Genomic DNA, 26,626 nt, shown 5'->3' on the forward strand with positions numbered 1-26,626 from the left:
AGTCTTAACATAACAACTGAATACTACATCAATTTTCCCTAACCCAAAAAAAAAAAAAAAAAACTCGTCCTTGAGTTAAGACGTGATGGTGAAAGAATCTGGTGGATGGTAGGTGTACAAGTCAGCCACATTGAAAACAGGGCTGATATTATATGTTGCTGGGAGTTGGAGTTTGTATGCATTAGGGCCGAACCGCTCAAGGACTTGAAAAGGACCGAGCTTCTTTTTCTTCAACTTAGTGTAAGTGCCTGTAGGGAATCGACTTTTCCTTAAGTGTATCATCACCAAATCTCCCTCTTGAAACTCCTTTGGCCGCTTCTTTTTATCTGCTGCTTCTTTATACTCGAGATTTGTCTTGGCAATGTGGTTGCGTACCTCCTGATGGAGCTCTGTTATACGACCAGCCATTTCTTCAGCCTCTAAGCTGAGATCAATAGATGAAGGTAGATTAGTAAGGTCTAAAGTTAGCCTAGGAAGCTTAGTATAAACGACCTCGAATGGTGACTTCCCTGTTGTTCTATTCTTCATGTCGTTATATGCGAACTCAGCTTGAGCCAATGAAATATCCCATTGTTTAGGATGGTCCCCACTTATGCACCGGAATGAGGTTGCCCAATGATCAGTTTGTGACCTCCGTTTGGCCATCCGTCTAAGGGTGGCTTGTTGTACTAAATTTTAAGGAGGTATCAAACTTTTTCCATAGTGTACGCCAAAAGTGGCTTAAAAATTTAACGTCCCGATCAGAGACTATCGATTTTGGAATACCATGAAGCCGTACTACGTCTCGAAAAAATAGGGTAACAATAGCCACGACATCCGATGTTTTCTTGTAGGCCACAAAGTGTGACATTTTGCTAAATTGGTCCACAACCACCATTACCGAATCATAGCTTCGGGGAAGTCCCAATATGAAATCCATTGACAGATGCTCCCAGATACTTTCTGGTATAGGCAAGGGTGTGTAAAGACCGGTGTTTTGTGTAGTGCCCTTATACGTTTGGCATGTGAAGCAGTTCTTAACATAGTTAGCCACATCTTTTCGGATGTGAGGCCAATAAAAATGTGCTGTTATGATGTCCAGTGTCTTATCACGGCCTAAGTGTCCCGCGAGACCTCCAGCATGAGCATCACGTAAAATTGCTTCCCTAAGAGAGGTATGAGGGATACAAAGTGTGTTCCCTTTAAAGAGATATCCGTCCACAATATGGAAATCTTCGATAGCCATGTTGTTAGTGCATTTGTGCCAAATTTCTTGGAAATCTTGGTCTTTATCATATAGATCAGGTAAGTAATCAAAAGCAATAATCTCCCCTTTAAGGAGTGTTAAAAGACTACTTTTTCGGCTTAAAGCGTCAGCAGCCTTATTAGTATTACCGGCCTTATGCTTGATAACAAAATCGAACCTTTGTAGGAAAGACAACCAACGGGCATGCATGAGGCTAATGGTTTTTTGAGTGTGTAAAAATTTTAAGGAAAAATGATCCGTAAACAAAACAAATTCCTTAAGAGGTAATGTTCCCATTGTTTCAATGCTCGAACTAAAGCATAAAGTTCTTGCTCATATGTGCTCCATTTTTGTCGGGATGGGCTAAGTTTCTCACTAAAGTACTCTAAAGGATGATTATTTTGGGATAAACGGCTCGTATTTGAAGCCAATGTCGCACATGTCGTTACTGATAGTGCTTCAGCAAATGTAATGGCGGGTAAGAAATCAAATTCCTTGCTCCTGTTCAAATTAGTATCATGTTAAGTTAAACATTTCAGGTAGGCTAACTAATATAATATGTTATCTTCTTATTTTATTTTGTTACTAGGGAGATTATTAGAAGCAAGATGACCAAATTTATTTTGGTCACCATGTGCTGCTCATTGCTTGGACTTGATGTTGGAGGACATATTCAATATCCCAAATATCTGTAACACATTGAAAAGAGGCATGGAGATCAGTAATTTTATTTATATTCGCCCAGGATTGTTAAATATGATGAGGCAATTTACGAATCAGAAAGAGTTAGTTAGGCTAGCTAAGACTCGCTTTGCCACAGCTTGCATAACATTATCAAGCATACATCGTCAAAAAAATAACTTGAGGAAGATGTTTACTTCTCATGAATGGAAAAATAGCAAATGGAGCAAGGAACAACAAGGCAAGCGAGTTGTTCAGACAATATTGATGGCATCATTCTGGAATACAATTGTATTTGCTCTTAAAATATCGGGCCCTTTAGTTTGAGTGCTTAGATTGGTGGATGTTGAGAAGAAGCCTCCTATGGGATATATTTATGAGGCCATTAATAGAGCTAAGAAGGTCATTGCTAAATCTTTTAATGGTAAGGAAGACAAATACAAGGACGTTTTACAAATCATCGATCAGAGATGGGATTTTCAGTTGCACCGTCCTTTGCATGTAGCAGGATATTATTTAAATCCAGAATTCTTCTATTCAAATCCGAACATTACAGAAGATGATGAGGTTGTCAATGGGATGTATGCATGTGTCACAAGAACGCTGAAGGGATATTTGGACAACCCATGGCGGTTAGACAAAGAAATAAAAGATCTCCAGGTAATATTTAATGGTACTAATTTATGATGTTTGGTTCATTACTCGGTTGAAAGTTATTAACATAGTTTAGTTCAATTTAATAGTGGAATGGTGGGATGATTTTGGAGTATCAACTCCAAACTTGAGGAAGTTTGCTATGAGAATTCTAGGTCTTACTTGTAGTGCATTTGGATGTGAACGAAATTGGAGTGTTTTTGAACAAGTTAGTTCTTTATGACACTGAGAAATATATTTTTAACTTCTTGATTAGAAACTTAAAAGTATTGTTGTAGAACCTTTTTCTTTTATACTTTGCAGCTTCATTGAAAAAGAAGGAATAAACTTGCACAACGTCGTCTAAATGATTTGGTCTTCATAAAGTATAATAGAGCATTGAAACGACGACATAACATGCGGAACACAATCGACCCTATCTCTTTAAAGGATATCGATAATAGTAATGAGTGGTTGACAGGGAGAATGGATAGTGATTCTGAAGAGGATAATGATCTTGTCTTTGGTGAAGACTCCTTAACATGGGGTGATGTTTCGAGAGCTGCGGGAGTAGAAGAACTTGCCTATCATTCTAGAGCAAGTACGTCAAGGTCAAGAAGTAGGACTATGACTGGAGCTTCAAGTGCTTCTCAATCCACACAACCCACACCCATACAATTGATTAATGATGAAGATTACATCGAGGAGGAAGATGCAGATGGCTACAAGTCTAATGATGAAGAGAACGAAAATGATGAAATTAAAGGACTATTTAGTGATGATGAGTTTGATCTTTAGATTTTCATTTTGAACTATCATACTTATACTAGTTTAGGATCATTTTCATGTTTTTGTGGACAATTGATTCTTTATGCTAAGATCTATGATGTTTTCTAATCTTGTTTGGTTTTTATATGTTTTATATGTGTGTATATATATTTTTTATTTGTTTTTATATATAGTGTGCCTCGCATAAAAAAACCCGCGCTTTTTTTTGCGCCTCGTGCTTAAGCTCCAGAGGTCTATTGAGCTTTTGTGCGCTTCGAGCTTTTTAAATCACTGACTTGACCTGTTAACTGAAACAGGAAAGTTAGTTGCTAAGCCACGTAATACCCCAATGATACCTAATTTACAATTTACAAAGGAAGGAGAGTTGTTGAAAGATCCTGAGAAGTATAGGAGATTAGTAGGGAAGCTGAATTACCTTACAGTTACGAGGCCAGACATAGCTTATCTAGTCAGTATTATGAGTCAGTTTATAAGTTCTACTACGACTGACCATTGGACCGCATTGGAACATATTCTATGTTATTTGAAAGGTGCTTCTGGACGTGGTTTGTTATATAAAGATCATGGTCATCTTAATATTGAATGTTTTTCAGATGTTGATTGGGCAGGTTCTAAGGAAGATAGTAGATCAACCTCAAGATATTGTGTATTTGTCGGAGGTAATTTAGTTTCTTGGAAAAGTAAGAAACAAAACGTGGTGTCGCGTTCGAGTGCTGAATCAAAATAGAGCTATGACACATTCGGTGTGTGAATTAGTATGGATATATCAGCTTCTGACTGAATTGGGATTTGGTATCACCACTCCAATGAAATTTTGGTGTGATAATCAAGCAGCTCTCCATATTGCATCTAATCCTGTATTTCATGAACGAACTAAACACATTGAAGTTGATTGTCATTATGTACGTGAGAAAATACAGCAAGGATTAGTAGCTACAGGATATGTGAAGACTGAAGAGTAGTTAGGAGATATCTTTACTAAAGCATTGACTGGTGCACGAGCTACAGAATATGTGTTGACTGGAGAGTAGTTAGGAGATATCTTTACTAAAGCATTGAATGGAGCACGAATAGATTGTCTGTCTAACAAGCTGGGCATGATTAACATATATGCACCAACTTGAGGGGGAGTGTTAGAGTATATATTAGTATATTTTATATTCTTGTATTAATATTAATTTGTCCTTTACCTTCTCCTTATAGGATTAGGTCAACCTTGTATATTTATCTATATATATAGACTTTAATAATGAGAATACATCACATTGGATTCTCTTCAACCTTAGTCTCTATAATTATTAAAGTCTATATATATAGACAAATATACAAGGTTGACCTAATTTTATAAGAACGTAAATGACAAATTAATACATATCATACAAGAATATAAAAATATACGAATATCTACTCTAACAATTCCTATTCGGGTTAGGGCACCTACCGAACCTTTCTCCTTCAGAGGCAAGTAGCTCCTCCTCCTCGTCGCTAGAAGAATCAAAATTGATTTCATTTCACCGTTGAAATAGAGGATTCCAGTTGACTTATTGATGAATAAGGTGCAGTTCTTGAAGGTTTCTTGGACCCAAACGGACTGCTTGTGGTCTTCTTGGTGGGATCACTTGTCTTTCTTGCTGATAAGTCGTCCTACAACCCTCCATCCCCACTTCTTGATTCATTATTTCTTGCTACAGTAGGGTGCTTCTAACCAGAGATTGCTGTACACTCATGGCTTCAAGCTTCTCACGTATAATCTCCAAGATCTGTTTAATCTCGTTGACGTCCTGCTGGATGGTCTTCACCTCTCCTTCAACTGACAACAAGTGTGCGGTTGACGATCGTGGCGAGAGAATGGATACTTACTCCATTTCTTTGTTGACGAGAGTAGAGTCACCGGTGTTGATTGACTTCTTTCCCGCCATAACAACCCAGAAAAATGTGATGCTCTGATACCAACTTGATGTACAAAAGAGGGGAAGGTTTCTTGAAGGAAAATGATGATCCTTTATTAATGAAAAACCAGCCGCTATTTATAGAGCTAGTTGGGCCTTTAACTACACGGTAAGTGTAACACTAAGTTACCTTTATAAAACAAACTAATAACCTAACAACATAACCAATTGATCACAACTAACATTTTAACTACATCAACTTGTACGTATGGAAGGAGGAGGAATACTGCCACCGCAGTTTCATGCAACTAGCAATAAGTTCAGAGACTCTTCTTCAACTCCATCTTTTCTTCTTTTTTTTCTTATTCAAATTTCCTTTTTATACTTCTTCTCTTCTATCTTTTCTTTTACTCTTTCCAACTCTTTTTCTTCCCCTCTTCCAACTGTTTTTCTTTCAAACTCTTCTTCCTCACCCCACACTTCCTCTTCTTTATTTTTCTTTGTTTTCTTCCAATTCTTCTTATTCATGAGTAAAGGCGGGTAGTAGTGGTGGTGGTGGTGAAGGCAAGCAATGGTGGTTGTAGCGAATGCAGGAGATGCCTTCAATTTTGTCTTCGTGCTTCAACTTCTTTGGGCATGCAGGCCAATTAGGTCTTTTGCCATTTAGTTTTTTACTTTATTATGGGGTTTTTTCATTTAAAAATGAAAGTTTTATAGGCTTTAAATGTCGGCTGGGCTGGATCTTATCTTTTGGTTTAAAATTTTAACCAATGTGTCCAATACGTGTCAGGTGTGTCCAAGGTGTGTCTGAAACTAGAAAAAAAAAAAGAAAATAAAAATAGGCATGTAAATTGGCGTGTCAGACACACGTCCGAAGCGTGTCCGGACGTATCCGTGTTTGACAGGGACACCTTGCCTAAAATGGAGTGTCCCTACTTCATAGTTTGTAACTTTTCAGTTTTCGAATCCTAGTGGAAAATTTTGTTTTTGGCGAGAAGAAAAGGAAGAAATATGAATTACATAGAAAGTAACATTATAATATAAGCAACCCATATATGATACAATAATTGCTTAAAATCCAACCAAAATCTAACCGACCAAATTAAATGACTTGTTGGTTTATAAAACTTTGGCAGCTACCTGAATCTATGAAGCAGAGTCAAGCTGACTTATATTTAGAAACATATCAAGTTTTGGACTTGGAAATGAGTCGTCTACGTGAGATCCAGAGATGGCAGGCATCAGCTGCATCAAAGGTATTGCTTTTAGGGAATTGTTCTATTACTATTGATTTTTTTTACCCATTTATATAAGTTCTTTTTTATGCAGCTTGCTGCCGATATGCAACGCTTCTCAAGACCCGAGAGGCGCATCAATGGCCCAACAGTTACTCATCTCTGGTCTGTTATTATTTGGGTGTTAATTTAGGCAACTTAGGAAGTTTAAATTAAAGCTCCTGTAACATATAATTAGACTCTCACTCATCCCCAGTGTCGGGAAATTTAATTTTCTGCCACTTCCATTATTTCTGACAAAACTTTTCCGCCTTAGGTCAATGCTGAAATTGCTTGATGTATTAGTTCAACTTGATCATCTTAAAAATGCCAAGGCAAGCATACCCAATGACTTCTCTTGGTATAAAAGGTAAGAGAAAATTTTATTTTCTTTATTTTTTAAAAAATATTTGTCTGTAAGATTTGGTGAATGGTAATTTTTTTCCCTAAAAAGGCCATTTGAATCTAAAAGGGAAAATTTGATTTTGTATGAGTTCGTCAACATTTTAGCTCCTTTCTCAAGCTGTATGCCTTGTTTCACCCCTTTTTTTTACCTACAAGAAACGTAAACCTTGATTGAGATTTGAAAGTTACAAACTATTTGAAAGTTACAAACTTACTAACTATTTGAAAGTTACAAACAAAATAGAGTAGCAAAAGAGACCATCCCAACTGTAGGCTAACATATGTATGTCTAGTTTTTACTGTAAGAATAGTGTCAATTAAAATTTCTTTTTGATAATAAACAGAGATATATATTCAACAAAAAGAACAAAGAAAGGGAGAGACATCCTAAGGGCTGAGTAAGAGAGAACCTCGCGAGAACTACAAAATGAGAGCCTTCCAAGTTTTTACCTAAGAGAGGTTGTACAAAGCGGAATGAGAGTTTCCTCATCTTAATGTTGTATAAGGACTAAAATATAATAAAGAAAATAGGATAATAGGTAGGTATACTATCTTCTCTTTCCTTCCTTAGGTTCTCGGTTTGCTAGAGCCAATTCCTCAAATTTGATTATGGAGTATTCTTCTGGTTTAGTTTTGTATATCCTGGATTGCTTTTAATCAAGTACACGAGTGGTAGATTTTTTTAGAAGATGGAAATTAGGAGTTGTCGTATTGATAATAAGTTCTTCTTGCAGTTGGGATAAAACTGGGATGAAAATGATAGTTTTATGCTGGAGGATGTGAATAGGAAAACGCTGGTGCCTCTCCATCCTTTCCAACTCTTATGGTCTGAGGATCATTTGGTTAGGTTATTACAAGTTACGTTCATGTTAGGTACTATTACCAGATTAGGAATGCATTTGGTACCTATAGCATTAGAAAATTTAGTAATAATAAGTCGTTTGGAATGTGTTGTATGGCCTACCATTGGGGGGAGGAAGAATGTCTTGATTCCGGATGGTTATAATAAGAATGGTTGGTCAAAGTTTCCCAGTGGTATTCTTTATCGGATTCCTTTTCAAATTATTCGCCTATTCTTATTTCTAACAATAGGGGAACCTTTATTTCACCTTCTGTTGTTTTTTAAACCTTTTGTCAAGGACAACGGTATCACTCGTACCCAATGCATCTCCACAATGGATAAGAAAACACTTACTCATTAGAACAAGGAAACCTAACCTAAATACAATAGGAAATTAAAAGAAACTAATATAATTTAACACTCCCCCTTTCCATTCCCAGCTTGCTAACCAAATGCTAAAAGTTGTAGTTGTTCAATCCTTTAGTTAGGATATCTGCTATTTGATAAGTTGTTGGTACAAATGGAGTACATATGAGACCGCTGTCTAACTTCTCTTTTATGAAGTGTCTATCAACCTCAACATGTTTGGTTCTATCATGTTAAACTGGATTATGTGCAATACTGATGGCGGATTTATTATCACAGTAAGTTTCATAGGCATTTTTCATGGAATCTTCAAATCTTCTAAAATAATTTTTATCCATAGTAATTCGCAGATGCCAATGCCGTTGCTCTAAATTCCGCTTCTGAGCTCGATCTTGCAACTACATTTTGTTTTTTACTTCTCCATGTCACTAAGTTTCCACCAAAGAAAGTACAATAGCCAGAAGTAGATTTTCTATCGTCTATCGATCCTGCATAATCTGCATCTGTATAAACTTCTAGATTGAGTTTCTCATCTTTCTTAAACAGCAATCCTCTCCCGATGTAGTTTTTCAAATAGTGAAGTATTCGGTACGTTGCTTGGAGATGAACTTCTTTTGGACTATGCATAAATTGACTTACCACTCCTACCGCATATGTAATATATATCTGATCTCGTATGAGAAAGATATATTAATTTTCCAACAACCCTCTAGTGAGTTTCCTTATTTACTGGAGGACTCTCTTCAGATGCACATGATCTATGGTTTTGATCGATCGGCATTCCTATTGGTTTGCTGCCAAGCTTTCCTGTTTCAGAAAGTGAGTCAATCACATATTTCTGTTGTGATAAGAATATGCCTTGTTTAGAATAGACTACTTCTATCCCAAGAAAATATTTCAGTCTTCCCAGTTCTTTAACTTCAAACTCTTGGATTAAACAATTTCTCAATTTATCTTGCTCATTATTATCATTGCCAGTTACGATAATATCGTCCACATAAACAATCAACGCTGTTACTTCCCCTGTAGCAGAATGTTTTATAAACAATGTATGATCTCCTTGACTTTGTTTATAGTCCATCTTCCTCATAACTTGAGAAAATCTACCAAACCATGCCCTAGGAGATTGTTTTAATCCATACAACGCCTTTCTTAATTTACAAACTTTATTTCCTGCTTGTTTATACCTAGGTGGAATCTCCATATAAATTTCTTCTTCAAGATCACCATGCAAAAAAACATTTTTTACATCATATTGTAACATGTCTCATCGATGATTTACAGCAAGAAATAGAAGTACTCGTACTGTGTTCATCTTGGCAACGGGTGCAAAGGTTTCAAGGTAATCAACCCCATATGTTTGAGTATATCCTTTAGCAACCAACCGTGCTTTGTACCTCTCAAGTGTTCCATCTGCTCTATACTTCACCGTATATATCATCGACATCCTACAGCTTTCTTATCTTTAGGCATAGTAACCAGCTTCCACGTTCTATTCTTTTCTAAAGCCTGCATTTCAAGATTCATTGCTTGCCTCCATTCTTCATGTTGTAAAAACTAAGGATAGAGACACCAGAGAGACATATACGAGAAAAGAGAGAAGAAATAAATTCTCAAATTGATTGATCAAAGATAAGGAATAGAGGCACTATTTTGAGGGGGATTGTGAGGACATATCAGATTTGCGGATAGATAGTGAGTAAGATTGCTAGTGGAGTGTTAAATTTCAGAACACGAGAGGGCATCCGATTAATGAGATAACAAACAGTAAGGACAGCATCACCCCAAAAATGGTTAGGAACAGAATTGGTGAACATGAGAGCACGGGCAGTTTCTAAAAGATGCTTATTTTCCTTTCAGCAATACCATTTTGTTGGGGGGTAATGACACAGGAAATTTGGTGAATGATTCCATTTTGAGACATTAAAATATTTTGTCATTTTATCTGTGCAAAGAATTTTGATTCTCGTATTAAATTGATTATGAATGAGAGAATGAAACTGTTGAAAGATTGATGTAGTTTCTAATTTTTCTTTAAGTAAATAGACCCAACAAACCCTATTTAGTTATTTACGAATGTTTTGAAAGGAAAATGAATTTTGAAAATTTGATATGGAAATTGCTTATTGAGTATTTTTGTACTCATATTTGTTTTCCTAAATGTTTTTCAGATGAAAGATTGAATGATCGTTCTGGTAGAAGGTGAAATTTAGCATACTGGCATGAGTTTGAAAGTCATCTTCCTATTTAGTTAAGTTAGTGTAGAAAAATTCTGTAAAGAAATTGCTTCCGCTGAATAACTTTCATTCTTAAGGTTTCTTGAAAGTTACGTTTCCGCATTTTGTCAGAATGACCCTATTAACAATACGGGTTGTTACAAATCACCAAAAACTAAGCCTCAATGCTGCTTCAGAAAACCTCCAAATATAAAACACCATATGCTAAAGCTCTTATTCAATTTGAACATAATTTTTGTGGGGTTCTTCTTGCTTCGGTTGATATCAAAGATCCAAAGCTTGGCTCCTTCATGATTAGAGTTTCAGCACCAAAGTACGAAAGCCAAAATCTTTCATAAAATGGATTCCTATTCGAAGAGTGCATGAACAAAAATCGGGGCTGAGACGTTCTTTGAAAAAATTTCTCTCTTCAAAGCTTTTAGTGGATTATGTGTTTATAAATTATATATATATATATATGTAGATATGTGTATATATGTGTATTGTTTATTTATATATGCACTTAAAAAGAAAAGCCCTCAGGTTTTTTTTTTATTATTATTATTATTTTTTGCCTTGGGATTAAGGCCTAAAGGTTAGATTTTATGGAATGGTCTGATATTATTAGAAGCTTTTGGCTAATAATAAAGAAGTAACTTTTTCTTAGTCATTTTCTGTTCTTTCTTCAGGACGTTCACACAAGTCAGTATTCAGTGGCAAGACTCTGATTCAATGAGAGAAGAATTAGATGACTTACAGGTTCTTGGTAGTTACCCCTAAAATTTTATGTTGTATATGTGAACAATGGCTGTAGGATCTAAATATTTTCAATTTCATGAGCCATATTCTTTAGTTATTTATGAAGTACTGCTTCTTTAACCTGGCACTATAATATCATGCATCCTTTTAACACTCTTTGTTTTCTCCCTCCCTGTATCTTTTGCTATCTATTTTGCAACAGATTTTCTTAAGCACTAGATGGGCCATTTTACTGAATCTACACGTTGAGATGTTTCGTGTAAATAAGTATCCTCACTCTTAGATGTCTATGCCAAATTGAGAGGATTTAATTCGTCCCAGGGCTCTAAATTTTGTATTAGTTCATTTGTCTTTGAAGTTTTACAAAAGTTGCATTAGTACTTTGATCACATATTTCTTCATAACACATGAAAAATATGTTCCTTTCGTCTTCTTAGACTTCCTTGACATGAAATAGTGTAGAAGACATTCTTCAGATCCTCATTGTATTTGCTGTGGAGTCCTTGGAGTTGGATTTTGCTCTTCTATATCCAGAGAGGCACGTGCTTTTACGTATTCTGCCTGTTCTTGTTGTATTAGCAACATCATCAGAGAAAGACAGTGAATCTCTTTATAAGAGGGTGAAGATCAACAGACTCATTAACATCTTTAAGGTATTATAGTCTCCAGAATGATAATCAAATCATTGATTTGGTATTACTATATTTTGAAAAAGATACGAACTTTTATCTATGTAAAGGGAAAAAAAATTGTACAAAAATACGAACTCCCAAGGGAGTGAAAGAAAAGCAAATACAAGAATGATCGGGTCTATCATGTCTTTTTTATTCTACTTACTGATTATATTTCAGCTACAATATCTTTTTTATATCTTTCCAGAATGATCCGGTGATTCCAGCATTTCCAGATCTTCATCTTTCTCCAGCAGCAATTTTGAAAGAGTTGTCAATATACTTCCAAAAATTTTCTGCCCAAGCTCGTCTTCTTACTCTTCCAGCTCCACATGAGCTTCCACCACGTGAAGCACAAGAATATCCTGTTCTATTTGTCGTACTTAGTGTTTACTCTTTCTCTACTGGGCATGAAACATCTGGTAACTTTGATTTAAACAAGAAAATATCTTAAAACTTGATTAATTTTGGTCACCACTCCCTTGCCAATATTTTGTGGTTGACAGTTTATCATATAGGAATTATTATTATAACTTTTTGACCATCATTTTCTTTCCAGGATCTAAGATTTGAGAAAGTTTTGTGATTGCCCTAGTGACCAAATTGAGAAATGTTTAGTGCATTTCACATCTAATCATGTGCCAACAGCAAAACAAATGACATATGAGATCGTTATTATTATTTTTAATCTATTTATATGTTAATGAGCTTGCCAACCTTTAAAGCTTACCCACATCAAGGTCTTTCCTTGCACTTATTAACCAATGTCCAAGCCCATTAACAATCAATGTGGGATAACCCACCAATCTTTCCCTCATACATAAAGTCCGGGGGTTGGATTTTTACTATAAGTCCAATGACTGCTGGGTGGAGTTGTTAAGATTAGAATTTGAACCAATTTTTGGTGTTAAATAGGCATTTCCACCTAAAAAAGTGGCGAAGGATAGAGGACCTCTGGTATGCTTATTAAACAACCTCCAATTCTTTCTCTGCGGGATAACCCAAGACAACCTTGCTTTTCTCTTATCTGCCTACACTTTTCAATTCTTATCTTAAGAGAAAAGCTCCAGTTTGGAAAAGGCTCTTAAAGACAGTTTTGTTGGTCTCTCTCCCCCTTTCGCTCACATTACCCTTCTCCTGCATGTATAGTTGTTTTTTCGTTAGACAAGCTGTTGCGGTAACAACAATGACTGAGCTGTTTCAGTTTCTGTTTCTTTTTCTTGGTTACTCGTGATGGAGACGAGTGTAACATGAAACTGCTGCTGTTGATATTTTTCTAGCTTCTCGATCCTCAGCCTTTTGTTATAATTAGTTCTGAACTTAGAATATTTTATCTGAAGAGTGATAGTTAACCTGAGTATACCGTTGAGATGAAAATACACTGAAGTAACTAGATATGACAAACAACATAATATAACCTAGCTGACGAAATGATTGTTTTTTCGACATGATTTACACTCCTTAGGAATAAGTCATCCCTCAAATTCCTCCAGAGAATAAGCTCTACTCATCAAACAGTATGCATGCACCTTTCTTAAAATGTGATGAAATGCTAACGTAAAAAATAATTTGCACATGGTAAAGCCTTGACAACTGTCAACATATCAGAGACATTACCTTATCATCAACCACATTGGAGCCATCCACGCAGAGCATGATGATTTCACCATTCGGTTTGCATCATCAATGAATCAGGTTCTTCTTTTCTTTTTTTTCTTTTTCTTTTTTGTCTTACTTCTGGCCTCTTAACCTCTCCCAAATGTAATGTCTTCCGGGTCCAGGCCTTAGGGCAAGCACGTGTGCTCTTGGGTATAGGAAAGCAAAACTCCGACTCCTAGTTATCAAGAAAAAAAGTATTTTTTTTTCTTTTTGAACAAGAAATGAACTTTTCATTGATTTAATGAAAAGGAATAGAAAATTGTTCAATGATACAAACCCCCGAAGGAGAGAAAATAAACAAAATGGAAAATAGAACAACAAACTAAGTGAAAAGAACAAAAGCTAAGGGGGGAGTTATAAAAACCTCCCGATTAGAACAAATCATACTCGAAGAGTAATTAACAAAAACATTGGAAAGAGCACACCATTGAGAAGCCTTAAACTTTGCTAGTAGGAAAACTTCAACCGGATCTCGATGTTTCCCCTTGAAAAGCCTTTGATTTCTCTCGAACCAAATATCAAACAACAAAGCTTTGAGTCCATTACACCAAAGAAGACCCGCTTTTGACGCGAGACACGGGCCAATCAACAGAGAATGAACGTTCTTTGCGACTTCGAAATCAAAAACCCAAGAAACCTCGAAGATTTCGAAGAAAAGCCTCTAGCAAGTGGCCGAAAAAGAGCACCGAAAGAAAATATGTTGCTGGAACTCACAAGACTTGCCATACAGAGAACAAAGTGTTGAGTAGCCTTCTTCTTCTTCTTCTCTCTTTCTCTCTCTCTCTCTCTCTTTTTTCCTTGAGAAATGAGAACTTGATATAATGAAAAGGGAAATAAGAACTCTAAAAATAGTAATCAGAGAATATAAAAGGTTCCCAATTTAAGCAGATGTCTTCGTGATTAGTCGAGGTGCGCGTAAGCTGGCCTGGACACACGGATTTCAAAAAAAAAAAAAAAAAATTTAAGCAGATGTCTTTTGAATTATATCCCAAAAATGAATTCGGGCAAGGCTCGTATAGAAAGTATATCAAATCGGTTCGAAGCACAACTATGCTTTGAAAGATTCCACGAGTTTGTATCCTTGAACATTTCTTGTATCTTTTCATTAATGAATGAAAAGTTTGTTTCTTCCAAAAATTTTGTTTGGTAGTAAAGAAAATTTTAAAAAGTGATTATAAAGCAGCAAGAGGGTAAGGTATTCTCCTGTTAGAAATACTATTATGAGACTAGAGCCAAGTAGTGGTATCAAGATAAGTTACTCCCCATGTTTTTCCTTTTTAACAAGAAACAAACTTTTCATTCGTATATTAGTCATTATAAAGCAGCAAGAGGATAAGGTATTCTCCAACTAGCTTCTTGAATTTGCCAAAGTGAGCATGGCTCAGTTGTAATTGACATATATCTCCAACCAAGAGGTTGTGAGTTCGATCACCCATCCTCACATGTTTTTTCTCTTTTGAGCTTGTATTGCTCTTGTTGCGATATTTATTCGTTATTTTTCTATTCTTCTCTCTTTTCTTTTCTTTTTTCACCCCCTTGGGGGTTTTGTACTTGAACATTTTTCCTTTTCATATATCAATGAAAAGTTGTTTTTTGTTCAAAAAGGAAAAAAAAAAAACCCTACAACCACCATACAGGCATAATAATAATTAAAAATAACTGAATAGAGAAATTTGATGAGAAAGTTCTCAAAGTTCCCTATTTTACAAATTATGTTTCTGGCTGTACTTAAATCTGGACTCATCCTCGAATATGCAGCTGCTGCTGTTGAAATCAACAGAGAATCCAGATATTGAGTGGTGCAAAGATGTTAAGGGGAACATGTACGACATGGTGGTTGAAGGTTTTCAACTCTTGAGCAGATGGACTGCACGTATTTGGGAACAATGTGCATGGAAATTCTCTCGTCCATGCAAAGATGTTATTTCCTTGGAATCTCATGAAACTTCATCATTCTCAGACTATGAAAAGGTGAATTTTCATCTTAGCAATAATAGTTATCCAGATAGTATATGTACTATTTGGCTAGTTTGTAGACCTTAATTTGTCTTTAGATTATTTCATTTTCATTTGACCTAGATTGTTCGTATTTCTTGCATCCTGATCTTCATTTTCCTACATTTTTATCTCATTCTGTTTCACTTTTGTTTTGTATTTGAACCTAATTGGTCTTAATATTTCCTTCTCAAATTATCAGTAGTGTTGGCAAGATCAGCATCCTTGACTTTCAGGGATGCTAACATCATTCTAATATGTATTCTCTATTAATCCTAATTTTATTATAAATCCATCTTTTTCTCCGTCTCTCTCTTATATTTGTTTCTTTGGGGTGTTCTAGGCTCGTTTCTTATGAAAATAATATTGAAGACCCAATAATTAGAAAAAGAGTACAAGAATTCAAGTTTATTCCATCGAAGTGCTAACGGGAGGAAAACAAGGAAACGTGTAAATTAGTTTATTTTCAAAGATGGTCTAGTGACTTATTTTGAAAAAATGAGAGATAACCAACTTCCTTCAAAATGTTTTTTTTTTTAATTTTTTTTATAAGAAAGCAAACTTTTCATTAAGATAAATAAATAGAAAATATATACAAGGGCATACAAAAAACAAAAGTCCAGAAAGAGGAGTGCTGCCTAAAGAAAGAGCTTCCCGTCCAAAAGAATAGAACCTAACTGGTAATTACAAAACAAATTTGAAACAGAACCCCATAAGAAGACATTAAGCCTAATGAGATCCTAAACAGACTCTCAATCTCTCTCCACCCATCTAAAGATTTTCTGTTGTTTCTTTCCAACCAAATCCCCCACAAAATCGCAAAGAAACAGATTTGCCACAAAAACCTCCCTTTCTCGCGGAAAGGAGAATACAAAAGCACTTCCACCGCCATAGTCCTCCAATCTCTATCACGAACCCAAGAAACCTCGAAGGTCTCAAAGAACCGGTCCCAAATATCCTGGGCGAACTGGCAATGCCATAAGATGTGATCAAGATCCTCAGAATTCTGCATGCAAAGAACACTCCATTGCAACTCCAAGCAGGAAGTAGAGTGCTTTTGAATACGATCTAGGGTGTTGACTTTCCCAGTAAGACCTGGCATACGAAAAACTTAATCTTTTTTTGGAATTTTCACCTTCCAAAGCGAGACAAACACTGGGGCTGCAGGGGGAGAATCAGGGGAACATAGAAGATTGAAGAAGGAGCTCAAGGAGAAACCTCTAGACGAATTAGGGGACCAAGCACGGAAGTCCTTCCTATCATGAAAGAAAGAAATATCAGAGAGCAAACGGAGCAATTTAGCCGCTTCTCAAGCATCTCTGTCAATCAAAGACCAACTGAGGCCTAAGGAAATACACAACCCTTCACCCCAGCACCAAGGCCACCAAAAGCAACCTCCAATCCGATAAGCGAAAAAGGCGAGGAAATAAAGAACAAAGACGCTTTTCTCCCACCTAGAGGCCCTACCAGAAATTAGTGTCATGACCATCACCAACAACACAAGACAAAAATTGAGAGAAGAAAGGAAAAGCTGAGGAGATAGCCTTATAGGGGTTATCTGCGCAAACCTTAAGCCCTCCATCTAAGACCCAATCAAGGGGTGCGGCCCATACTTGCTCATGATAATCCTCCGCCATAAGGCACTAGGTTCTTGGAAGAACCGCCAGAACCATTTAGTCAAAAGTGCAATTTCCTTCAAAATGTTGATTATTCATCGATGTGCTTGTTCATATTTGAAGAAGTCATTTCGGACATTTTAAGGAAAAATAATAGCAGTGTTTTAGTTTTCTATTCAAAGTTTGTGAGTTAGCTATGCACCATAGAGCATCTTGGCTGACTCACTATCAATAAAAATAAGTCCAGTTGCTTATTTTTCATTTTTGAGGCCACTTAGGGTCAAAGCCGTTATTTTCTTGATTGTGCTTAGATGAATTGCATTTAATCACATAGACATTATTTTTAGGCGTCTGTGTGTACGTCAATTTATGAAAATTTTCCGTCATTTTAAACAAGAGTCTATTATAGCCATTCGACCCACACCAACTAAACAAGGGTATAATAGTCCTAATAATTTGGAATTGTGTGTTTCTGCTATTCTACTGATTTTATTATATCAGAAAACTAATGAAGAGGCCCGTGCCATGTTCCCTGATTTGTCTTTTGGCTTGATGACTTCCTTATCTTTTGTGTTTTTCTAGGTGGTGAGACATAATTATAGTGCAGATGAAAGGAAAGCTCTTGTTGAGCTGGTTAGCTATATAAAGAGCATTGGGTCAATGATGCAGAAGTGTGATACTCTGGTAGCTGATGCTTTGTGGGAGACAGTACATGCCGAGGTTCAAGATTTTGTTCAAAACACATTAGCCACCATGTTACGAACTACCTTCCGTAAGAAGAAAGAAATTTCAAGGTGGAAATTGTATTCCTGATTTCTTTGATTTTTTTTTTCTTTTTTTTTCTTTTTGAACAAGAAACAAAAATTGTTCAAAGATACAGACTCCTGAAGGAGTGAAGTGCAAACAAAAACAATAAAATTAAAAAAACTTAATGGGGAGTTATAAAAGCCTTCCAATTGGAACAAGTCATGCTTTGGTCCAAAAATGTTTTCACTCATGATAATCGGAAGGACCATAAACATTTGTTAACCAAATCTCATTAGAGTTAGAGAGAGAAATACAAATGCTTAATGAGAAGCACCCTTCCAATACTTCCTTAACGTGTATTCTACTTTCGTCCCACATGATTAATAATCCTCCCGCTGAGCCGCTCGAACCAACTGAGGACCAACCGACATCTTTCGAACTCCAGAGAGCTTTGATTAAGAATTTACCGAACTGCTGCGCCTTGGTTTCCTAAAATATAACAATATCCAGACAATGATTCTTTATAAATTTCTTTATGGTCAACTGCTTCTGTTGTTTACCAAGTCCTCTGATGTTCCAAGATAGTATTTTCATTTTGTTGATGTAGCTGGTATAATGGTAATACCAACTTCTTCAAAAATTGGAGGGATTAATCCGGTCTTTTCAACTTCCTGAAACTCATCAAACAGAGCCTGAAAATCTTATGCAAAAGATTGCTCACATAGCAATTCACTTGAGGAATCTGTTGAATTTGATGTGTGGGAAGAGGCATAACTACTGAGACTAAATTCAGAGCAACTATCTTCAAAAGGGAAGTCTTGTAACGACTCTTGACATACTAAAACTTCATTTGTTGAATTAAACACCCCTTGAGAAAGGTGATTCGTGTTCCCTTCTTCTGAAAAACGATTCATTTCCCCTTCTGGATTAGAAATTCCAGCAATTATTCATGCCTTTCTCCCGTCTCTCTCCTCATTAAAGATTGCTAATAAATTCGAAGGCAATAGCTTATCATTACCGGTGTTAAAAATTTCTCTCTCCTTAATAAAAGTTGGCAATAGATTTGTCTACAATTTAACTCTCGATGTGTGATTTTCGAACCCGTTGGTTTTCCTCCGAGAGTAGAAAAAAGGCAAGGGGGGATTCGACCGTTGGACTCTCGTCGAGGCTTCTAGGACGACCTTTCTGCTTCTGAGGAGAGAGATATTTTAAATGTGGAGACGCATGGTTGCCGCGAAGCCCATTCAGTGGTTGGTTATCATTAATACATAGGGGCTGCATGTCGGCTTTGGGTTTCAAACACTTTCCAGCTGTCTGGGGGAGATCATTAGTACGGGAACTCTTTGGACTGACAGCTGGGCCTTCAGAGAAGTCGGTGCAGCCTTCCGTCTCCCTCCTTTTATAAAAATCAAACCCATTGGAAACTGACTGTTCATCTTCCAAAACAGATTTGATTCATGCAATGTCCAGTAAGTTTGAGAGGCTTTTGAAGCTATCAAGAACAGAGCAAGACGATCGAAAGGGTCTATTGGAATATCGACCATCTGAAACTCTAATAGAGAAAGACCCAAGCTTGGCATCCTTAGTGTCCAATGAAGCAGGCAAAAATCCACAGACATTAGGTTCAACTTTTATACGAGCATTTGAAGCCCAAGCATGATTAACGTGCTGGAAGATATAGTCAATAATCCTCCCAAGTAACTTCAAATGACTTCGAAACATTCCTAAGTCCAGTAGTACAACGGTAGGTCTTTTATAGTGATCCATCCCCCGTAACCATGAATGAGTTTCTTTGTGCTATGAAGCTTTGGATTCCATTTTTGTAACTTCAAATGATAATCCCCAATCTTTCTCCACTTGCTTGAAAGCTCCAAAGAGTTCAAAATTCTATCATCCTCAAAACGCATAATACCTAATAGAGTATAAATTAGTATATTTTACATTCTTTTAAATAATATGTATTCATTTGTCATTTACCTTCCCCTTCTAGGATTAGGTCAACTTTGTATATTTGTCTATATATATAAACTTCAGTAATGAAAATAAGATCTATCTGATTCTCTCAAACCTTAGTTTCTACATGGTATCAGAGCTCTAGGTTTCTTCTAAAATTTTTGTGCCCATTAGGGTTTTGATGCCCATTAGGGTTTTGTGCCCATTAGGGTTTTGTCCCTTAGGGTTTTGTTCATTGCTATCCAACTCAACTCACTACTACCGCCGCCGCCGCTGCCCACCGCCGCCGACCATTGTAGCCGCCGCCCACCGCCGCCGCCGTTTGCTGATTCGCTAGCGCTGCTGTTTTCCGATTGCTGTTTGTGGTTTTCGTCTCGCCGTCCTTCGCACCTCCGTCGCCGCCTGTCGCCCTGCGTTTCCGTCACCGCCAATCGCCTTCGCCCCTCTGGTTGTCGTGCGGTAGCACTTAGGGTTTCTGGTTTCAGAAAACACCTGATATGGTTCAAGCAGTCCAGTTCAACTGGTTTGGTTGCAAGCGGTTTGGTTCATCCTGTTTAGGTTCGATTCGGTCTGGTTCGCCACATTCCGGTTCGGTTTGTTCTGATTTATACCAGTTCTGGTCCGGATCGTTTGTTTCGGTTCAATTGGTTTGGTTCACTTGGCTCTGTTCAATTGGTTTGGTTCGATTCCCTTTCCTCCTTCAGATTTGGTTTGGTTTGTTTCAGTGCAGCTCTTTGTTTGTGTCCATATTGTTAAAGTTATGATCGAGAAGAAATTAATGGTAACGATTTCTGCTGAAGAGTTTGTTAAATTCCAACTGTATCAAGAGTCATTGATGGCATCATCCTCTAATCCAATTACTGTCACTGCTGATTCAGGTAATACCAATAAATATCTTATTTCCTCCGTGTCAAAATGGGTCATTGACTCTGGTGGTACGAATCATATGTCAGGTAACCCCAATTTATTTGCTACCTTTTCACCATTTACATCTTTACCTGATGTTGCAATAGCGGATGACACCACTTCTCCTGTTCTTGGCTCTGACACAGTTCATCTCTCCAAAACTCTTTCATTGACCTCTGGTTTAAATTTGCCATAATTTTTTTTTTAATTTGATCTCTGTCAGTAAACTTACTCGTGATCTCAATTGTTGTGTCTTATTCTTTCCTGGTTATTGCTTCTTTCAGGATCTTACAACGAAGAAGACTATTGGTAAAGGGTGTGAATTTGATGGCCTCTACACGTTTGATACACAAATACCTACAACCATCGTTTGCACTCGAGTGCCAACTCCTTTCGAAGAACATCGTCGTTTGGGTCATCCATCTCTCGCCGTGTTAAAGAGTCTCCGTCCTCAATTTCATAATTTGCATTATTTAGATTGTGAGTCATGTCAATTTGCTAAGTTTCATCGTCTCAGTTCCTATCCTAGAGGCAATACACGAGCTAATGCTCTTTTTGAATTAGTTCATTCTGATGTTTGGGGTCCTTGTCATATTGAGTCCAAAAATGGATTTCGGTATTTTGTTACTTTTGTCGATGATTTCTCTCGTGTAATTTGGTTATATTTGATGAAACATCGTTCTGAGTTACTTTCTCATTTTCGTAACTTTCATACTGAAATTCAAACTCAATTTGGTGGCTTTCTTAAAGTTTTACGGAGTGATAATGCTAAGGAATATTTTTCTGGTGCTCTTGGCTCCTATTTAAGTGAACATGCTATTATTCATCAATTCTCGTGTGTTGATACTTCGTCTCCAAATGGAGTTGCAGAAAGGAAAAATAGACATCTTCTCGAAACAGCAAGGGCCTTAATGTTTTAAATGCATGTTCCAAAATACTTTTGGGTTGATGCTGTTTTGACGGCTTGCTTCTTGATTAATCGCATGCCTTCGTCAGTTCTTAAGGGTGAAATACCTTATCGTACTCTGTGTCCTACACAACCTTTATTTCCTATTAAACCTAAAATATTTGGTTGCACTTGTTTTGTTCGGGATGTTCGCCCCCAGCTCACCAAATTAGACTCTAAGTCATTGAAATGCATTTTCCTTGGTTACTCTCGTGTTCAAAAAGGGTATCGATGTTATTGTCCTGATCTCAATAGATATCTTGTCTCTCCTGACGTTACGTTCTTTGAAGATACTCCTTTTTCATCGTCCTTGAGTACCAGTCTGGAGGAGCAGTCCCAGGAAGATGATACTTTTCTTGTCTATTCTATTGTCTCTACTTCTAGTGAAGAACTTCCTAGCAATACATCTCCCTCTGCGCCTGATCCTTTTCTCCCCACTATTACTCAAGTTTATTCTCGTCGGCAACCTCCTACGGACTCATGCCCTATACCAGTAGCTTCTTTGCATGTGGATCCAGGAACGAGTGATGACCTTCCTATTGCTCTTCGAAAAGGTAAGCGTAAGTGTACTTATCCTGTTTCTTCTTTTGTTTCATATATCCATTTATCATTATCTACTTGTTCGTTTATTGCATCCCTTGAATCTGTATCTATTCCTAAAACTGTTCATGAAGCTTTGTCTCATCCTGGTTGGTGAGTTGCTATGTTGAAGGAGATGACTGCCTTAGATGACAATGGTACTTGGGATTTAGTGTCTCTTCTTGCAGGAAAGAAACCTATCGGTTATAAATGGGTGTTTGCTGTTAAAGTTCATCCGGATAGATCAATTGCCTGTTTGAAAGCTCGCCTTGTTGCTAAATGATATGCGCAGACTTATGAAATTGATTATTCTGACACTTTTTCTCCGGTTGCTAAATTGGCTTCTGTCAGGTTATTCATTTCCTTGGCATCTATTCACCATTGGCCCTTGCATCAGCTTGATATTAAAAATGCATTCCTCTATGGTGATCTTCAAGAAGAAGTGTACATAGAGCAACCACTAGGTTTTGTTGCTCAGGGGGAGAATGGAAAGGTATGTCGCCTTCGTAAATCCTTATATGGGTTGAAACAAAGTCCACGAGCATGCTTTGAAAAATTCAGTCAGGTGATTGAGAATTTGAGAATGAAGAAGGGTAAGTCAGATCATTCTGTTTCTTATAAAAGATCCGAGTCTGGTGTTATCTTACTAATTGTATATGTTGATGATATTGTAATTACTGGTAATAATTCATCAGGCATCCTATCACTCAAATCTTTTCTTCATAGTCAATTTCATACTAAAGATTTGGGAATGTTGAAATACTTCTTAGGAATTGAGGTAACAAGGAGCAAGAAGGCGATCCTTCTGTCACAAAGAAAGTATGTACTTGACTTGTTAACTGAAACAGGAAAATTAGCAAAATTAGCTGCTAAGCCACGTAGTACTCCAATGATGCCTAATTTACAACTTACAAAAGAAGGGGAGTTATTGAAAGGTCCTGAGAAGTATAAGAGGTTAGTAGGGAAGCTGAATTACCTTACAGTTACTAGGCCTGACATAGCTTATCCAATTAGTATTATGAGTCAGTTTATGAGTTCTCCTATGACTGACTATTGGGCCGCATTGGAACATATTCTATGTTATTTGAAAGGTGCTCTTGGACGTGGTTTGTTATATAAAGATCATGGTCATCTTAATATTGAATGTTTTTTCAGATGCTGATTGGGTAGGTTCTAAAGAAGATAGGAGATCAACTTCAGGATATTGTGTATTTGTTGCTGGTAATTTAGTTTTTTTGAAAAGTAAGAAACAAAATGTGGTGTCACGTTCAAGTGCTGAATCAGAATATCGAGCCATAGCACAGTCAGTGTGTGAATTAGTATGGATATATCAGCTTCTGACTGAATTAGGATTTGGCATCACAACTGCAATGAAACTTTGGTGTGATAATCAAACAACTCTCCATATTGCATCTAATCCAATATTTCATGAATGAACCAAACACATTGAAGTTGATTGTCATTATGTACGTGAGAAAATACAGCAAGGATTGGTGGCTACAGGATATGTGAAGACTGGAGAGCAGTTAGGAGATATCTTCACTAAAGCATTGACTGGAGCACAGATAGATTTTCTCTCTAACAAGTTGGGCATGATTAACATATATGCACCAACTTGAGGGGGAGTGTTAGAGTATATATTAGTATATTTTACATTCTTTTAAATAATATGTATTCATTTGTCCTTTACCTTCCCATGTAGAAAAGCAGTTTTTACATCATATTTTAACATGTCCTATCCATGATCTACAACAAGAGATAGAAGTATTTGTACTGTGTTCATCTGGGCAACAGACACAAAGGTTTCAAGATAATCAACTCCATATGTTTGAGTATATCCCTTAGCAACCAACCGTGCTTTGTACCTCTCGAGTGTTCCATCTGCTTTATACTTTACAGTATATATCCATCGACATCTTACAACTTTCTTATCTTTAGGCATAGTAACCAACTCCCATGTTTTATTTTTTTCTAAAGCCTGCATTTCAAGATTCATTGCTTGCCTCCATTCTTCATGTTGTATTGCCTCCATATATGTTTTTGGAATATTTACCTGAGTAAGGTTAACCATAAAACTTTTGTACTGACTTGAGAGTTTGTCATATGATACAAAGTGAGACAATGGATACTGAGTACAAGTCCATTTCCCCTTCCTTAAAGCAATCGGCAAATCCACGTCTGACTCATCATTAGCAGATATTGTAATATCTGACTCATCATTAGTAGATACTATAATGTCCGATTCATCACTGATTATTTTCTCGTCAATTTCAGTTACAGGGATATGTTCAGACTCTTGGACTTGCTTATCTTTTTCAGTGTTCCTTCTTGAATAAACCTGTAATGGTGTAGTAGTAGAAGGGTTAGATGGTCCCGGTAAGGTATCTAAGGGTGGTGGTAAAGGATTTGATATAGGAAATGTGAGGTTGGGAATGGGCAAATCCTTATCTTCTAATAATAGTTCCTCCCCCTAAAGATAAGGTGAGGTAAAGAAGCTGGTGTCTTCGTAAACGGTAACATCAGCAGAGATGAAGAACCTTTTAGAAGGAGGATGATAACATTTATATCCCTTTTGAGTGTTCGAGTATCCGACAAAAATACACTTGAGTGCTCGTGGATCAAGTTTACCTCGCTGATGACTATGAACATGAACAAAAGCTACACAACCAAATACTCGACGAGTCAAGTTATTTGTTGTTCGAAAATCAGGATAATATTTTGATAGGATATTCATAGGAGTGTTATGGTCTAGAATGGTAGATGGTAAACGATTGATTAAATAAGTGGCTGTTAACACAGCTTCCCCCCAGAAGGATTTAGGAACATTTCTTTGAAAAAGAATGGCACGTGTCACAGAAAGGATGTGACCAATTTTTCTTTGAGCCACTCCATTTTGTTGAAGGGTGTCCACATAAGACGATTCATGGATGACTCCATTTTTTTGAAAGAAGGATGTTAAGTTTTAATTGAAGTAATCTCGAGCATTGTCAAAACGGAATCGTTTGGGTTTGATTCCGAATTGGTTTTCTATCATATGAAAGAATGTTTGAATGGTAGAACCAACCTCAGATTTTTGTTTTAAAAGATAAACCCATGAGACTCGAGTACAGTCATCAATGAACACAATAAACCAATGAAATTTGGAAACATTTGGAACATTGGAGGGACCCCAAACATCATTATGAATAAGAGAGAAGGGAATTGATATTCGTTTATTATTACTAGGGAAGGGTACACGCTTGTGTTTAGCGAATTCACAAACTTCACATTCAATTGACTCAGATTAAGATTTTGGAATAAATCAGGAAACTATATTTTAAGAGTTCGAATGAAGGATGTCCTTGTCTATAATGATTCAACAAAAGCTTACTTGAAGGATGATGAGTTTGTGAGGTGAAGGAGACTGGAACACTAGTCTGATCGACAAGTTCATTAAGATAATAAAGTCCATCTTTTTCCTTAGCAAGTCCAATAATCTTCCCATTGTCCTGGTTCTGTAAAATACAAGAAGAATCAGAAAAAATTATTGTGCAACTTAAATCTTTGATCAAATTCTTTACTGATATCAAATTAACAGTTAAACGTGGTATATGAAGCACATTCTTTAAAGTAATGTTTGAATTTATCTTGATGTCTCCTTGAACGGCCACTGTTACCAAGGTACCATCTGCTGTAGAAATTTTCTTATTGCTCGGACAAATATTATAAGAGATAAAATGACAGCTACTATTCGTCATATGATCTGTTGCACCAGAATCAATAATCCATGTACAACGTTTAGGCTGAGAAGTTGTACTCGTCAAAGTTACCGAACCTGTACCTTGACAAGGAGCATTATCCAAAGTTTTTAAGAAGCTCCTTAATTGTTTGATCTCATGTATGTCCAACTTTTTTGTAATTTTGAACGATTGTGACATTGATACCAAGACTAAACAACAACTCAAAACATGGAGAACCACGCACAAAACTGAAAAATCAGCACTAAACCGAACCGAAAGAGGGCTGAACCGAATCAAAACCAGTTGAATTGAACCAAAATATGCTGAACAGAACCAGATATGACTGAAACGAACCACTGTGAGAATCGAACCAACTGCCGAACTAGCTGAACCGGACCAAAAATGACTGAACCGAGGCTAAGCTGAACAGTGGTTAGAAACTGAACCATGCCGAACCGAAAATCGTGAACCGAACTAGATTTCCCTTTGCAAACCCTAGCAGCCACCCTTTACGACAACAACTCTAGCAGCCACGCGAATCAGCAAACGGCGGGGGGCGGCGGCAGTGGTCGGCGGTGGCGGCGGTGATCTTGCAGTGGGTTGGGTACAATGAACACTTGCAAAATAGTGTTCAAAAATTCAAACCCTAATGGGTACAAAACCCTAATGGACACAAAATCCTAGTTCCCACAAATATTTTAGAGGAAACTTGGCTCTGATACCATGTTAATTGATAAGAAAAGAAAATAATTCTTCC

At 36.9% G+C, this 26,626-nt stretch overlaps 1 protein-coding gene and 1 pseudogene across 7 annotated transcripts in view; both read left to right on the forward strand.

The window, feature by feature from the left end:
• PIR121 (transcription activator) overlaps window positions 1–26,626 on the forward strand; it is a 72,688-nt gene that overhangs the window by 16,601 nt on the left and 29,461 nt on the right. For 4 of the 6 annotated variants that reach the window (XR_015791345.1, XM_088124954.1, XM_088124950.1 and 1 more), the window contains 12 exons: window positions 6,354–6,473; window positions 6,547–6,617; window positions 6,769–6,861; window positions 11,009–11,078; window positions 11,281–11,345; window positions 11,536–11,731; window positions 11,958–12,116; window positions 13,358–13,444; window positions 15,167–15,379; window positions 17,602–17,813; window positions 22,502–22,743; window positions 22,921–23,104. Coding sequence is in view for 5 of the 6 variants with exons in the window: in XM_088124954.1 (XP_087981080.1) it covers window positions 6,354–6,473; window positions 6,547–6,617; window positions 6,769–6,861; window positions 11,009–11,078; window positions 11,281–11,345; window positions 11,536–11,731; window positions 11,958–12,116; window positions 13,358–13,444; window positions 15,167–15,379; window positions 17,602–17,813; window positions 22,502–22,743; window positions 22,921–23,104 (1,712 nt within the window). In the remaining variant the exon portion in view is untranslated. Of the gene's footprint in view, window positions 1–6,353; window positions 6,474–6,546; window positions 6,618–6,768; window positions 6,862–11,008; window positions 11,086–11,280; window positions 11,346–11,535; window positions 11,732–11,957; window positions 12,117–13,357; window positions 13,445–15,166; window positions 15,380–17,601; window positions 17,814–22,501; window positions 22,744–22,920; window positions 23,105–26,626 lie in introns of those variants that run through there. The other 2 variants (XM_088124952.1, XM_088124953.1) reach the window with 2 other exon arrangements.
• On the forward strand, window positions 1,224–3,337 carry LOC148210760 (uncharacterized; annotated as a pseudogene). The gene is made up of 5 exons (XR_015791925.1): window positions 1,224–1,284; window positions 1,653–1,703; window positions 1,815–2,566; window positions 2,650–2,768; window positions 2,864–3,337. The product of XR_015791925.1 is annotated as an uncharacterized LOC148210760 (transcript).

The sequence above is a fragment of the Momordica charantia genome, assembly GCF_013281855.1.
Source record: "Momordica charantia cultivar OHB3-1 chromosome 6 unlocalized genomic scaffold, Mcharantia_2.0 BLBB01000006.1, whole genome shotgun sequence".
NCBI lineage: Eukaryota > Viridiplantae > Streptophyta > Magnoliopsida > Cucurbitales > Cucurbitaceae > Momordica > Momordica charantia.